The sequence below is a fragment of the Salvia splendens genome, chromosome 21 (assembly GCF_004379255.2).
Source record: "Salvia splendens isolate huo1 chromosome 21, SspV2, whole genome shotgun sequence".
Taxonomy (NCBI): domain Eukaryota; kingdom Viridiplantae; phylum Streptophyta; class Magnoliopsida; order Lamiales; family Lamiaceae; genus Salvia; species Salvia splendens.
In genome coordinates, this window is record NC_056052.1 from 27,187,343 (window position 1) to 27,201,641 (window position 14,299).

The window sequence follows — 14,299 nt, forward strand, 5'->3', positions numbered from 1 at the left end:
TGCTAGAATCAACTTAATATAGATTCTAATGTTAATCTAGTAATGTTGGACAAGATGAAGCATTACACTAGATGGAAGGTGGAAATAAAATCTCTGCAAAGTGGTACTGATTCGAGCACAAAAGTAGGTTTCATTATTTTATTTTCCTACCAATTGTTCATAAAAAGAAGCTTCCCAATCACCTAGAGGCAGAACCTGATACCCAACACAAAGATCATATCAGAATATGCTCAAAAACTAATAGGAATCCACTTGTATGAAACCAACAGAATTTTACTCTACTAGGTAGGTAAAAGTAAAACTGATTGATTTTCATTTAGAATCCAATAACAATAGCTTGTACATCAATATCAATACTGTATATGCTTTAATGTACATATGTAACTTTGTTTCCTACTTAGAGAGCCTCCTGCTCAAATCTTGCCATCTTTGAGAGCTGATCAACTGCCTCAACCAAGTGGTCGAGCCGGGCCACAAACTCTATGAGCAGTGAGGTAAAAGTTGCAAGTGATAGAGTAGCAGTGCTCTCCAGTGCTTTCATCCTTGGAATGCAATCTGAACTGAAATTCCCTTCGTCTTCAAAAGCATCGACTTCTCTCGATGGCCAGGAATGGAGCCTTCTTGATTGTTTTCTCATCGTCTCATGATAGGATTCTTCTGGCAATGGTTGGGATGGGAGGTCAGAGCTGTGCTCGAGAAGCTTGTTGTCAAGATCACCCATGTGGCTTGACAGATTAGAGAAGGTCGATGACAGTGCATGAGAGAGCCTCAACTGTGCCTTGGATGAAGTATCTGGAGGGTCGTGATGAGATGTGAGGATGTACGAGTTCATATCAAGTGCGCGTTGGAGTGCTTCTGCAGAGCTATGGACCTTTTTGAGGAGGCATGGTTTGAGGCTTCGTTGCATGTTAGATATGTCTGTTCCCAGACAACGAACTAGCTCTGCCGCCTCTCTTGCTGCATCTTCAATCTCTTTCTGGAACGCAATTCTCAGGCTATATGGTGCCTGGACACAGTCAGTAGAAGAGGAAGCAAGTCAGATTAAATGTGATTCTCTTTAGCTTTGCTTTTGACTAATCAATTCTAACTAAGTTCATACGTCTCGTCTTTGCAGAATATATCTATCATGAAACAGCTCTAGGAAATTCGCTCGAATCCTGATCCTGGTTACAAATATGATTCTGTGGAGAATAATCAGAAAGGTAATCTATGTGCTGATTCTTTGCAAACGTTTCTGTTGTTTCAGCTAAGAAAACACCAAGAATTGCTACAAATACTGCGACTTAATGCTCTAGTCATTATTCTATAAAGTTGATTCTCTAGCTCACAAGCACCAGAATCACATAATTTTTGTTTAATTTATTTAAATATTAATAGAGAAATGCCTTGTTTAGTTTTGACAGCATTTCTGCATAAAACAATCCTAGCTGATAAGTTTACAGACCTGAATTTCTGAATGTAGAACACCATGAAGAGCCATGACCTCATATGTACAATATCTGAGGACTGCACCCACCTTCACATATTCCGACCATGGATAAAAGATGTGGACGAACCTACCATGGGGCGGCTCCCATTTTGCCGAACTTGCCTGAAAAAAATCAAACAAATAAATAAAGAGAAACGAATGAAAAACATATTATCTTCCTGTGTTGAATGACTCTGGAATTTGTACCAATCCTCATAAAGATAGTGGTGAGTACCAGTGATTCTATTTTTGCTGAGGTGTTTAATGTGGATCGACATTTTCGATATGCAGGTTCATCAGGAAAGTCATCCATCACAGTCTTTGTAAACTCGGGATGTTGGCATCCATCATCTTTTAGATACTTCCCCACACACTCTGAAAATCACTAGATGAAATGAGAAAGCAAAGATCATGCATCATTGAAATTTGATTTATTCTAGAATTTTATTGATGCAATATAATCGAATTCTGTACCTTGAAGAGCATCAGCCAGAGAGGCGAAGTGGCTAACAATCTCCTTGTGCAACAGTTCCCCAGCCCATATAGGAAAGATGAGCACATTGACTGCAACTGCAACTATTGCTCCAATGGCAATCGAGTAGAGACGGTCCATGGCCGTCATGATGGGATTCCCCATACGATATCCAGAAACTATGATCAAACAATAGGTAAAAAGTATGACTCGAAATCCATACTCATATGGCACTAAAGATGGCCACAGCTTCATAAACGATGTCACAGTTCCTGTGTCATTCAACAAGGTGGCTTAATAGTTAGTAGGCAGAAAACTGAGGTTCGGGATTTCAAATTTGCAAGATTTTGGCTCTTCTTACCAACTATGAAGATGCTGAAACCAATTATAACAGGTTCAGCAGTTTGTCCTGCTTTCAAGGCTAACTCTGCTATGACGATGGCCAAGGCTCCAGCGAGCAGGCTGCCTAGTGCACGGTTGAATCCTCTATTAAAAGTTGCACCTTCACACATAATGCCAGTGAGTTTATCGTTCAAATTCTCTGCTGTAGCATGTATTAAACTGTAATTGTGTATGTATTATGCATAGTAGTTTTGCATGCACGTACCAACGTTGTACTCAAACATGATGGCAACGGTGAGGATAGACCAGATAATGCTGGCACCGAAAACTTGGTAAGGAGCCCGGCATAGTATCAGAAGAGATACAAGAAGAACTGCAAGCCCCACTTTAAGCGAAAACGTCACTCTGTTACTATCTTCTTTGCAAAACTCCCACACTTCCAGAATGAAGCTTTTGCAGCTGTATTTCTCAGTAATTTTCTTGCTAGTAGCTTCTGATCCTTTTTTTTCCTTGCTGATAGGAGGCATGTTGATCTCAAAGCTACCGTTAGCCCCATTCATTATCCAACCAAATGTTTGTTGGAAATCAGGGACGACGAGACGAGTGAAAATGGGAGAGATGAATGTGATTTAAAGAGGGGGATTCTGTCTAAGTGGTTGATGCATGGAAAAATAGAATAATACAGCAATAATAGATAGAAAGATGGAGCTAAACACTTGGATAAAAAGATGCTTAAACCTCAATAATGTGGCATAAATGGAGAATTAGAATCTAATAGGCTATTGCAGACCTTGCATGCTTCATTGTCTATGCTCTGCATAATATCTTTCTTATGTCATTCTTAACGAAAAGAAACACCATTGACATCATATGTAGCTGATTTCATAGATCATGACAACATGGAGTGTTTTTTTTTCATGCTTTGCCTTTTAGTTTTGTGATGCAGATGCTGCAAAATTGTCAGTTCATTATATGTCTCATTTCATTTATCTATCAAATTAGTTTAACCTAGAACAGTATACATATTTACAGTTGCAGTGAAAATATCTAGAACTAGGCCTATTGATTGCAAGTTGCTGTAATCATAAAAATTGGAATATGTTTCATTCCCTCAACAATGTCCAAGCATTAGAAGCTCTCCCCATACTTCCACAAACCACTTGTGTTAATCCTATCCTCACAATAATTCTACATTCGAACCTATTCTTACGTGTTATCCGGTTTGTGAGAGATGCCATTATTGATCTATTCCTGGAAATAATTGAATATGAGCACATATTCACTAAAAGAACTGATAATGAAGTGTTGGTGAAGAGTATGGAGATATGATTTTGACTACAGATAGGGGATGAATGATGCATGCTTGTTTATCTGTTATAGATCTGAAGCATTTGGTATATTTTTGATGAATTTGTTTTTGAATAATTGAGGCATCAGATACATATGATGAGGTATCTTCTTGATTTTCGGCTGACTAACCACACCACACCACACAACACAACACAACAGAACATATTCTGCTGTTTCAGACTATACCAAACTCCAAAGCAGCATCAAGAAACCAAGTAAGCTAAAGTGGGACTGTGATGATGATATTTGATTTCAACTCCGGCTTACTGTCGGGGCAAAGAAACGGGCTTGTTACGCTGTCTTGTTTGCGCGCTGAATGTGCATTAACTGCAGCTTCATGCATCAGCTCTTCAGCAATTGGTTCCATTGTGATGATGCATGAGGACAACTTGGGATCTTGAAAGTACCATAACAACCTAGGAATATACCATGTGTATCCCTCACTATTTATCACATATAATATTCATGCATATGTTACAAATAATATTCCAGCCAATATGTAATTCATTTTGCACTAGTATTTTTCAGGTTACTCCAAAACTCTATGTTTGGTTAAACAGAGGAAAAAAAGAGGGTTAACTTATGCAAATGTCATAAATGTAAATAATAATAGTAGGAACAAATTATTCAAGAAGTGTTTGTGGTTCAACGGTTATGATTATTCCCTTCCAAGCAATAGACCCCAAGTTCGACTCTCGGCCAAAGCATATAATTAAACTATTTTTTTTATGAAAAATTAAAATTTATAGTATAATAAAATAAAGTACTTATCTTATCTAACAAACTAAAAGTTATTTGTGTATATCGCTAATCATATAAAAATCAAAACAACTTTCCTTAGTATTCCAAACATAATCTATAATGAATCATATAGTATTATATTATATGAAATCATATTCCCACAATCACATTGCCTAATATTTTCCTAATTACGTAAAACGCAAAATCGTTGTAAAATAAAATTAGAAATCAAATCCATCAAATATACACCATACTTATATACAAATAGGTATCTTCCTATTTACGGTGTATCAGTAAGGAGGAAGAGAATGGCAACGTGGAACACCGAGCCTGAGGTTTTATTCATTTATTTCTTGTTTTTCAAGACTCTGTTACACTCATAATTTTATTCAACCCAAATTTCTTTTTTTTTTATTTATTTTTGATGAAGATGGGCAACCTTTTAGAAGGAGATATTACTGATTAGTTGCCGCTAGATATATGGATAGAGATGGTGCGAATACTCCCCGATTAGAAGCATGCATTATGAGGTGCAAGTGTGTGTGCAAATCATTGCTCCTTCTTATAGAAGAGTGCGAGTTTGTGGCGAAGCATGTAGGCAGGGATAAGATATTGTCAGTCTATTGATTTATATTGGAGTAGTAATGAAACCAATTCAGACATGTTTGTCTTTTCCCTTTGTTATCACTTTTATTAAACAAAAGAGATTTTGGTCCCTAAAATTATTAATTTACGTGAAAATTTGAATGCTACCAAACAAGGATGGCATAGGTTGGTGTAATTAAACTGCTCAAGAATTGCAATTCCCAGTTTTCTTATTTGCTTGTCTTTCAACCGACAACCCATCCCATATGGGAACATATTCTACTATTTCAGGTATTAAGTTTTATGGGCCCAACTTTTTAGACCAATTACTTTGCTAATGGGCTGCCTTACTCCATTTTTTACCCAATATTTTTGTTGTAATCAAATGAAAAGGGCATCATTCCATTCAAGCCGCAAAATAAATAGGAGTTGGAGTCGGCCATCAATTTTAAGAAATATAATAAATAACAAGTTAAAAATGCTAATATAAGGTGAATCTTACTTTTAAATATTACTTTTATATTAAAATATGAATCAAATAAATAAATATAATATTTATTAGTGGACATACGAAAATGGCAAAATAGAATACTTATTGATGAAGATGGGGAGTATAAATCATGTTCAATGTATAATGTTTTTCCTTATCCGAAAAATTTAAAATTGCATAAATAGACAACAAAATCAATGCATTTTATTCATGTGCCTATTCTTTTAAATATTCCTATATTGACCACATAAGAATAATATTATGATGATGAAGGGAAAATGTATTACTAATAGTAATTTTAAAAATCAGCAAAGAAATTCATGAAATTTGATTTGCATTATCTCAAGATGATTTTTTTTTTAATTAAGATGATAGCTGAGAATTCATATTTTTCCAGCAATTATAAAAAATTGAAAAATACTGCCTTACAATTTTCCCACCATAGAAATTATAGTGAATCCAATAATAGATTCTTCTCCGTCGACAGACAAACCAACAGAGAAATCGGGAAATTTTAGGGTTTCTGTGCTCTGCAAAATGCTCCAAACACATGGTTTCGATTTGCTCCTCCGTCCCTAAAATCAGGGCTTTTAATCGCCAGCGCAACACTAATCTGATGCTGAGTTCAAATTGCGTTCACTCTCTACCTCAGCGCCCGCAAATCCCTCAGCTGCCAGTTTCCAGTCCCAGGTTCAGGGCATCGAAACTCACCGGTAAATCTCTGTTTGCTCCTGCGCTGAGCTTTCTGGTTTCGGAAACCCATTCCCGCTTCTCAACTAAGGTAAAGAGTGTTTGGGGATAAGATGAGAATTATGGGACATTTGGGGTTGAATGTGTTTGGTGATCTGATTGACCTGTTGTCGTCAAAATTTGGTTTTTATCAGAGAAATTATTTATTTATCTTTGTGTGTGAGATTATCTTTTCATCGTGTGATTTAAGGTGAAGTTATGTTGTTCAAGTATTAAAATGGTCATGTGAGGTGTCTATAGCTTATTTTATGTGATTGAACTCATGCTGCTCATAAAAAGCTAATCTTTAACTATAATTACAGGATTGTGCTTAGTTATACATGTGTCTGACGGCAACAATCTTGTTATCTGTGGATGTCGTTTTGTATTAGTCGGGCTTTATGCCCTTTTTTATTATATCAGAACACTTTATACTTATTACTTTGTTGTTCATCAACTTAAATCTTCATCAGCAATATAATTTGTTGTCTTGTACTATTTGATGAGTGTCTTTGATGATTGTAGAAATTCTCAGCCCCCTCCTAAATACAAAGTCATTTGTGTGGCATAAACATAGTTGCATAATTGCAAAAATATCACTCGGAATAATCGGTCTTTATTTAGCCTTTATGGTTGTTAGATATGGTGATGAAGTCTGGCATGACTCAGGAGTCTTTACTGTCTATTATCGACTTAATAGTTTTAATGACCCTACTTTTATTTCCTGGGCGTTAGTGAGGTGTTCTTGTCTGAGTTGCAAATTCAGTGGTACAAATATGGCATCGCTAAAAATCTAGACATTTGTGTTGCAATTAGTTGTGAATAAAGTATTTCGCGGGATAGGAGGTTGTATTGGTGGTAGTGGGATGTGATATTTGGTTGGTTTTTATGGTTGTTACTGACAGAATGAAAGGAAAAGATCTCAGCATATATTTACGGAGTATGTGGATGGATAAGACAGAGAAAAAACAAATCATGAAGGGAAGATGGTACCACCTGCAGAAAGAACTATACACAATTGTCTTGATTATTTTAATGTAATTTAAACTGTTTCAAGCAAACACCTATTCAATTGTGACTCAGTGGAGGTGGCAAACCAACTTAATTCCTAGAGAGATAACCAAATTCAGTTAACTGGGAATGATCATGCTGGCTATTGAATGTTTTTATGACAGTAGATTCTCCTCTTACAACAAAATAAATGATCTCATAAAATTCAATTTTGACTTCCACTCCATGTTGCATAGCTATTTTAGCAGAGAATAGTACTCCCTTCATCCCACCTGAAGTGTCTCATTTCTTTTGGGTATGGGTATTAAGAAAAAGGTGATTAGAGTATAAAGTGCATTGGTCCTCATGTGTTTTTAGAGGGGGAGAGAAAAGTCAAAGGCAATTACACAACTAATTACACAGTTAAAAGCCCTTATTGTTTCCTAAAATGGAATGAGACACTTGCAATGGGACAACTCAAAATGGAAAGTTAGACACTTCGAATGGGACAGGGGGAGTAATAGCTAAATATGGCTTCAATTTCCTTGTGAAGTAGTGCTATATGAAATGAACATAATTGCAATTTTTATGTATTTCACTTGGTTTCTTTGTGTTTTAGAAATTGAAGATTTCGTGCTTTCGGCATGAAGAATCATCTCCCGATTTGCCAAATTCAGAGTCTGCTGGTGAACTTCTGCATGAGCCAGAGAAGTCAGAGATTAATACGCCAACTGTCGAAAAAAGAAGTTGGGGCACGCGTCTAAAAGAGGTTAGGGCTCCTTTCCCTTGTTTTATGGTTCTTGGCATTGGAGATAATTATCCGGTTATGAGTGCTGATTGGCATTGAGAACCTGAGCACGTTTTGTCTCTATTATGTAATTGACTTAATTTTCTTTTAACCTTGCCATGCTGCAAGGTTAAGTGTAAATGATGCCAATTATTATGGTAAAACCTTTTATCATTTAGATGCTTATGTTGAATGAATAGGAAATAGATTATTGAATGGTAAATTATAAAAACATTGTTAAGCCCTGAACTTACCTTAGATCTGTTAACCTAGGAAATGGGAAGGGTAATAATGAAATTTTGGTGCACTTATTACGATTTCAATTGCAACTTCGAATCATTTCCATTTTTGAGTTTTGACATCCAAGACCCTCTAGGATGATCCTTGAATCCTAAATCCTATTTTTTTTTAATTCAAAATTACATTTTGGCATTTATTTTGTAGGCTGTAGATGCACTGTTTCAAGTGATTGGAAAACCTTGGACTGTACCATGGACTGCAGAGACCATCCTACAGGTAGGCTCATATAAAAATATTGTACGATGCATACAATGGGAGGAGCGAAAAATAATATTGTGGCTTCATTACACTGGTGACATAGGTAACACTGCTCTGGATATTGTCATTCTGGTTTGTGGGGTCATGGTTGATTCCATTTGGAGCTCATATTGTTGGCTTCAGCAAGGAATCATTGACGTTTAGAGGACAGGCATTATTCAGCCTTCTAACCGACGTGACCGAAGGTCTAGCTGGAATTCTAATTCTTCACCGCTGCCTGTCACGTTTCCGTCCCCTCCCATCCGATTGGTTCAAGTTCAGCCTAAAAGGGAACTGGATGTTCGATGTTTTGCTCGGATGCTTCATGTTCCCATTGGTGAACCGCCTCTCACAATTCAACCTCGATTTGCTGCCCGTACTTCCCTCCACTCCCATCACCCTGTCCAGTGTAGAGCAGTCGATAATGGCCCGTGACCCGATCGCAATGTCTCTCTATGCACTGGTGCTCGTGGTGTGCGCCCCTCTGTGGGAGGAGATTGTGTTCCGGGGCTTCCTCCTGCCGTCTCTCACGAAATACATGCCGGTATGGTCCTCGATCTTACTGAGCTCCGTCGCGTTTGCATTGGCACATTTCAATGTACAAAGAATGCTACCGCTTATTTTTCTTGGGGTGGTGATGGGTGTGACGTATTCGAGGTCGAGGAATTTGCTACCGTCCATGCTCCTGCACAGTTTGTGGAATGGCTTCGTGTTCTTGGATCTCATGAAGTGAAATGCCTCATTTCTTTCACCATTCTCTAACTAGTTGACAAAGATTCATTCTTGGCCAATCGGAATCATGGACTGCATTGCATTACTTCTGTTGTAAGAATAAGTATCAATCTTTTTATTGCATTTTTGTAAATTATTATTCTGGTTTTAGTTCATAATTTCTTTTTCCTAATATTTCTTGTAGAAATTATCTTGCGGTTGACCACAAATATTAATGATTGGCAAAGTCTAAATTAGTTGAAGGAACAGTTTCCCAGATTAGTAATTTCATAAGTACTTTTGTAAGGTACATAAATCTTGAAACAACACTTTCCCAAAATTAGTAATTTCTACTTAATTCACAAAAAAATAATCCTATTTCTTAAAATGAAATCCTCACTTTATGGTTTTTTTATTTCCTTTGGATTTGGCCCGCTTTTGGCCATCATCCTTGTTTTTTTATGATGTATAACTTTATTATGTTTATCCTCTCTTTAGTTAGATGGTTAGTACCCGGTCTGTGGGGATACCATAGTAGCTTTGTTAGCTCTTGTGTTTTGTATCTCTCGTGCGGACCGAGTCACTGTGCTTTTGGTGATTTTTGATATATACAGGTTGGGGGTCCGCCTTAACCCCCTGCCGTGATGGTGTTTGAAAAAAAAAAAAAAAAAACCTAAACCTAATCCAAGCCTCCTAGCTCAACTGGTTAAGAAGGGAGGCAAGGATACTGCGTCATCCGTCGCATGTTCGACCCTTGGGAGGCGCATCTTGGGGATTAATTTCCCTGGGAATCCTAGTGGATTCACTGGCTGGAGCTTCGGGAGGTGATTAAGCTTGTACCCGTGCCTGGACCCAGGGAGCTGGGGGAGGGGACCCGGCGGGGCTGGTGGACCCATTGGGTCCCACCTTGACAACGAAGCGCAGCTTGGTAAGACGCTTCACCTCCGACCGTTAGGCCGGGGGTCAGAGTCACTTCGGGGTAGGTGGGGAACCACCGTCGATCCTCCTTTTTTAAGGAAAAAAAAACCTAAACTTAAACCTAAACCTAAACCTAAACCTAAACCTAAACCTAAACTTAAACTTTTAGATGGGGACAAGTATCACTATCAGTAATCAACAAATATTGTACTCCATTGGTAAAGGATAAGGGGCAAGAATGGCATAATCATCTCAGAGTGGCAGCTGATTGGGTATTGAGAAATTATTGTTTTTAGCTACGCGGTACATGATTGCGCCACCATAATCACGTGGTCAGACGAAATTGCCAGATCATGCAGCTACGTTGCCGCCACCTTTGAGTTTCGAGAAAACGATGCCTGATAAATCAGGAAGCACCGCCTCTATTTCTAGTAAAACTGCCACCACCACCGCCACCGCCACCGTATCACAACCGGTTTACAAAGAAATCAAACTTACTTAATTGCTCGACGAAACATTAACGCACAATTTAGAAGTTAATTTGATTGCATTCACTTGTTTGTTGTATAATATCCAGCTCTCGGATTTGACTTGAGTAACTTTTTATAGGTTTGGAATATCCGGTGTTTGTTTTGGTTTGATTTGATTTGATTATCCAGTGTTGAAATGGAGTCGACGCATCTGTTGATGTCAGGGATAGGAGTCGGAGTGGGGTTCGGATTGGCGTCGGGAACGCAGGCTGTGAGCAAATGGGCAGGCAGCGACGCCATCCGTACACAATGGAGATGGAGATGGAGATGTTGAGCCTCCTCTCTAATGGAAGGGATAGCAATGTCACCTTCGACAAATTTCCCTACTATCTAAGGTTCAACTTTTTGCAATTTTGTTTATTTGCTCTGTTTTATGTCATAGTATAACTTTTTTTTACTACTGCTAGAATAGTTCAAGTGTGTGTACTCATCTTGTACTCAGAGATCTTTCTCTAAGCTTATCTTAAATAACTTGTATGCGTATTTTGAAAATAAGTTCCAGATTTTCCAAGTAAGATCTTTTTAATGAGAAAAAAAAATAGAAAGGTTTGTTGAAGAGCTTATGTGGAGCTCCCACCTAATCTCAGGAGCAAATCATCTTGGCAGAGTAGTTTCTGATGTAGCAAAAATGCGCTTGCTGTAACTACTACTCTTACTGGAAGTGAAACATAGAGTGGGGTTGGACTAATATTTTTCTTTTTAATTTCCAGTGAGCAGACAAGGGTCTTGTTAACCAGTGCCGCTTTTGTTCATTTGAAAGAGGGTGATTTCAGTAAGCACATACGGAACCTTTCTCCAGCTAGTCGTACCATTTTGCTCTCTGGCCATGCTGGTAACAACTTGTCTTGATTTTTGTTCATTTCTGCATTTCGAAGCATCTTACGCTAGTATTAATTGTTTCACTTATTTCTTTCTAAGAGCTGTATCAGCAAATGCTAGCTAAGGCGTTGGCACACTATTTTGAAGCGAAGTTGCTGTTGTTAGATGTCACTGATTTTTCTCTGAAGGTAAGTGAAAGAGCATTGAATTAAACTTGTAGTTTTATGGATATTTCCTTCTAATAATATATGAGTGGTTTCATTTAAACAGATGCTGAGCAAGTATGGCGGTCTTAATACAGGACCCGTAAGTTCAGCAACCTATATGTTACTATCATCTTGATAGGGCACGGATATATCATTAAACGTGTCCTGACTTACTGTCTTGGCCTCACATCAGTCTGTCCCAGGGGTTGAGTATATTTCAGAAGGGTAAATCTGCAGGAATGAATGGTTTGAAGAGTGAACCACAAGCTGCGACCCCTAAGGTTGAACCAAAAGCAGCTACGCCCAAGGTTGGTTGGTTGGCTGGCTATTTTGTCTTGGTAACTTATGCGTATGAGTAGAATTTTCTCTCAAGATCTTTTGGTTGTACCTCTTAGGCTGAGGCTAAAACTGAACCAAAAGCTGAAGCTGTAGCACCTGAAAAGAAGAGTGAAGAATCACCAGTTCCCAAAACTCCAGTAAGTTCAGTTCAGTAAACCAGCTCCAGTAGTTTGGCATTTTTTGCTTGCAGGCTTTTCCAAAATCTCCTATAGCTGTTTGTCATTTTAGATTTTGCTTATCCAATCGATAATAACAAGTACTATATGTCGCTCAAAGTTCATGGAAAAGGCTGCAACACTCTAGATAACTAAGGCAGTAGTTTTATTGAATTTGATGCTTGCATGCCGTCCAGATTCAAGGTGCGTGTGCATCTAGATGATTTGTGGATGTGCAAAGCTTGGTCCACTTTTTCTTTCTACTGTTTCCTCCTAACTCCTCATGCAGCACTTGCTTTTTCTTGATTGCTTCAGGAAGTTATTCCAGACAATGAATTTGAAAAGCGCATAAGACCAGAAGTCGTACCAGCCAGTGAAATTGGTGTGACATTTGCAGACATTGGTGCTTTGGATGAGATTAAGGAATCGCTGCAGGAATTAGTGATGCTACCTCTAAGAAGACCAGACCTTTTCGAAGGTGGTCTTCTAAAGCCTTGTCGGGGAATACTGCTTTCCGGGCCTCCTGGTACCGGAAAAAACCGTGCTGGCAAAGGCTATAGCTAATGAAGCTGGAGCAAGCTTCATTAACGTTTCAATGTCAACTATCACTTCAAAGTGGTTCGGTGAAGATGAAAAAAATGTCCGGGCCATGTTCACTCTGTCAGCCAAGGTCTCACCTACTATTATCTTTGTAGATGAAGTTGACAGCATGCTTGGGCAGAGTAACAGGGCTGGAGAGCATGAAGCCATGCGGAAGATAAAAAACGAGTTCATGACTCATTGGGATGGATTATTGACAAAAACTGGTGAAAAAATACTGGTTCTTGCTGCAACCAATAGGCCATTCGATCTTGATGAAGCAATCATCAGACGTTTCGAGAGAAGGCATTATTCCTGCTGTTCACTAAATTTTCATCTGACTTACAGACTAGACACTTATTTGATTTAAGCATGCCAATTGCCACGATAGTACATTATTATTGTGTGTTAACCTTATTGCATGACTGTACTAGTCCCCAGCTTGTTTCTATGAATCCCTCTCACTTACATTGGCAAATGAGTGACTGACATTACTGTCCAAGGAGAAAATTGATGAAGATTTAGATTTTCTGGAGCTAGCAACGACGACTGAAGGATACAGTGGGAGTGACCTAAAGGTTTGTTTGTACTGCTTTAATGTTACTTTATGCAAATCAAATCTTGCTAACGTCTGAATATATTATGTGTAGAACTTGTGCATAACTGCTGCTTACAGACCAGTGAGAGAGTTGATCAAGCAAGAGAGGCTAAGAATTGCACAAAGTTAATATCAGCATATTTCCTCTATCGTTCTCACAACCTGTCTATTGCATATCCATGAACCAGAAAAAGAAGCATGCATCTGAGGAAGGGAAACAGCTAAGTGCGGATACAGAAGATAAAAAGGAAAGGGGCATCACGATCAGACCGTTGAATATGGAAGATTTCAGAGAAGCTAAAAAACAGGTGCAGATAACTTACTTTTCTATTTTCATAGTCATTTCAAAATCACTGAAATAGTTCTATAGTGAGCATGGAGAAGATCAAAAAAGGATTAGCATACATGTCATGTTTTCCATTGAGCTGTGTGCAGTGCTAGTTTTTTGTTACTAGATTTATAGCATCTTGTTGTGTATCATGGAAACAGGTGGCAGCTAGCTTTGCTGCTGAAGGGTCCGTAATGGCGGAGTTGAAACAGTGGAACGAAGCATACAGTGAAGGTGGTTCAAGGAAGAAGGAACAGTTGTCCTACTTCCTGTAGAGAAGATCACTCAGATTTTGAACTAGTCTATATATTTGTGAAAGAAGCCAATCCAAATAAAGTTGAAGCAGCCTTGAAAATGTGTTGCAACAGACTGCACTCACAATGTTGCTGATTTCATCAATGTTGTTGTAGTATTTGTAATGTAATGCATTTGCCAGTTGACAGTTGCTGAAACTCGGGATCTTAGTTTATCAAATCATGAACTTCTTTAAGTTGGTTTTTCTGTTGCAAGACTACGAATCATATCTTACTTTTTCATTCATGAAAAATAATCAGATGAAAAATAATCTCATTTGTTATTTAAGTATCCCACCAAAATAAATCTCATTTTCTTATCCTAAGTCCAT

At 38.1% G+C, this 14,299-nt stretch overlaps 2 protein-coding genes, 1 long non-coding RNA gene and 1 pseudogene across 5 annotated transcripts; 3 read left to right on the forward strand and 1 right to left on the reverse strand.

Annotated features, from left to right (window-relative positions):
- Positions 1 to 286: 286 nt before the first annotated feature.
- On the reverse strand, positions 287 to 4,142 carry LOC121783875 (aluminum-activated malate transporter 9-like). The gene is made up of 6 exons (XM_042182060.1): positions 2,548 to 4,142; positions 2,302 to 2,442; positions 1,943 to 2,212; positions 1,704 to 1,843; positions 1,445 to 1,591; positions 287 to 1,006 (listed from the first exon to the last, which is right to left on the reverse strand). The coding sequence occupies exons 1-6, from the start codon at positions 2,840 to 2,842 to the stop codon at positions 398 to 400; spliced, it is 1,602 nt and encodes a 533-aa protein (XP_042037994.1). The 5' UTR covers positions 2,843 to 4,142; the 3' UTR covers positions 287 to 397.
- Positions 896 to 2,472, forward strand: LOC121783876. 3 transcript variants are annotated; one of them, XR_006046662.1, is made up of 5 exons: positions 896 to 1,035; positions 1,115 to 1,202; positions 1,443 to 1,695; positions 1,760 to 2,136; positions 2,335 to 2,472. It is a non-coding gene; the product is annotated as an uncharacterized LOC121783876 (long non-coding RNA). The 3 variants fall into 3 exon arrangements; XR_006046663.1 differs by having other exon boundaries at positions 1,998 to 2,136; XR_006046664.1 differs by having other exon boundaries at positions 1,463 to 1,695; positions 1,998 to 2,136.
- A 1,743-nt stretch (positions 4,143 to 5,885) lies between the features above and the next one.
- On the forward strand, positions 5,886 to 9,395 carry LOC121783647. The gene is made up of 4 exons (XM_042181786.1): positions 5,886 to 6,229; positions 7,787 to 7,936; positions 8,399 to 8,470; positions 8,556 to 9,395. The coding sequence occupies exons 1-4, from the start codon at positions 5,999 to 6,001 to the stop codon at positions 9,222 to 9,224; spliced, it is 1,122 nt and encodes a 373-aa protein (XP_042037720.1). The 5' UTR covers positions 5,886 to 5,998; the 3' UTR covers positions 9,225 to 9,395.
- A 1,069-nt stretch (positions 9,396 to 10,464) lies between these two features.
- LOC121783841 lies at positions 10,465 to 13,274 on the forward strand (annotated as a pseudogene).
- The last annotated feature ends 1,025 nt before the right edge of the window (positions 13,275 to 14,299 follow it).

Excerpts from the sequence above, each read along its gene's own strand:
- LOC121783875 (XM_042182060.1), bottom strand. The coding sequence starts at position 2,842 with ATGAATGGGGCTAACGGTAGCTTTGAGATCAACATGCCTCCTATCAGC. Across the intron at positions 2,213-2,301 it reads TTTCAGCATCTTCATAGTTG|GAACTGTGACATCGTTTATG; the intron begins GTAAGAAGAGCC and ends TGAATGACACAG. Across the intron at positions 1,844-1,942 it reads TCTGGCTGATGCTCTTCAAG|AGTGTGTGGGGAAGTATCTA; the intron begins GTACAGAATTCG and ends AGTGATTTTCAG.
- LOC121783647 (XM_042181786.1), top strand. The coding sequence starts at position 5,999 with ATGGTTTCGATTTGCTCCTCCGTCCCTAAAATCAGGGCTTTTAATCGC. Across the intron at positions 6,230-7,786 it reads ATTCCCGCTTCTCAACTAAG|AAATTGAAGATTTCGTGCTT; the intron begins GTAAAGAGTGTT and ends TTTGTGTTTTAG. Across the intron at positions 7,937-8,398 it reads GGGGCACGCGTCTAAAAGAG|GCTGTAGATGCACTGTTTCA; the intron begins GTTAGGGCTCCT and ends TTTATTTTGTAG.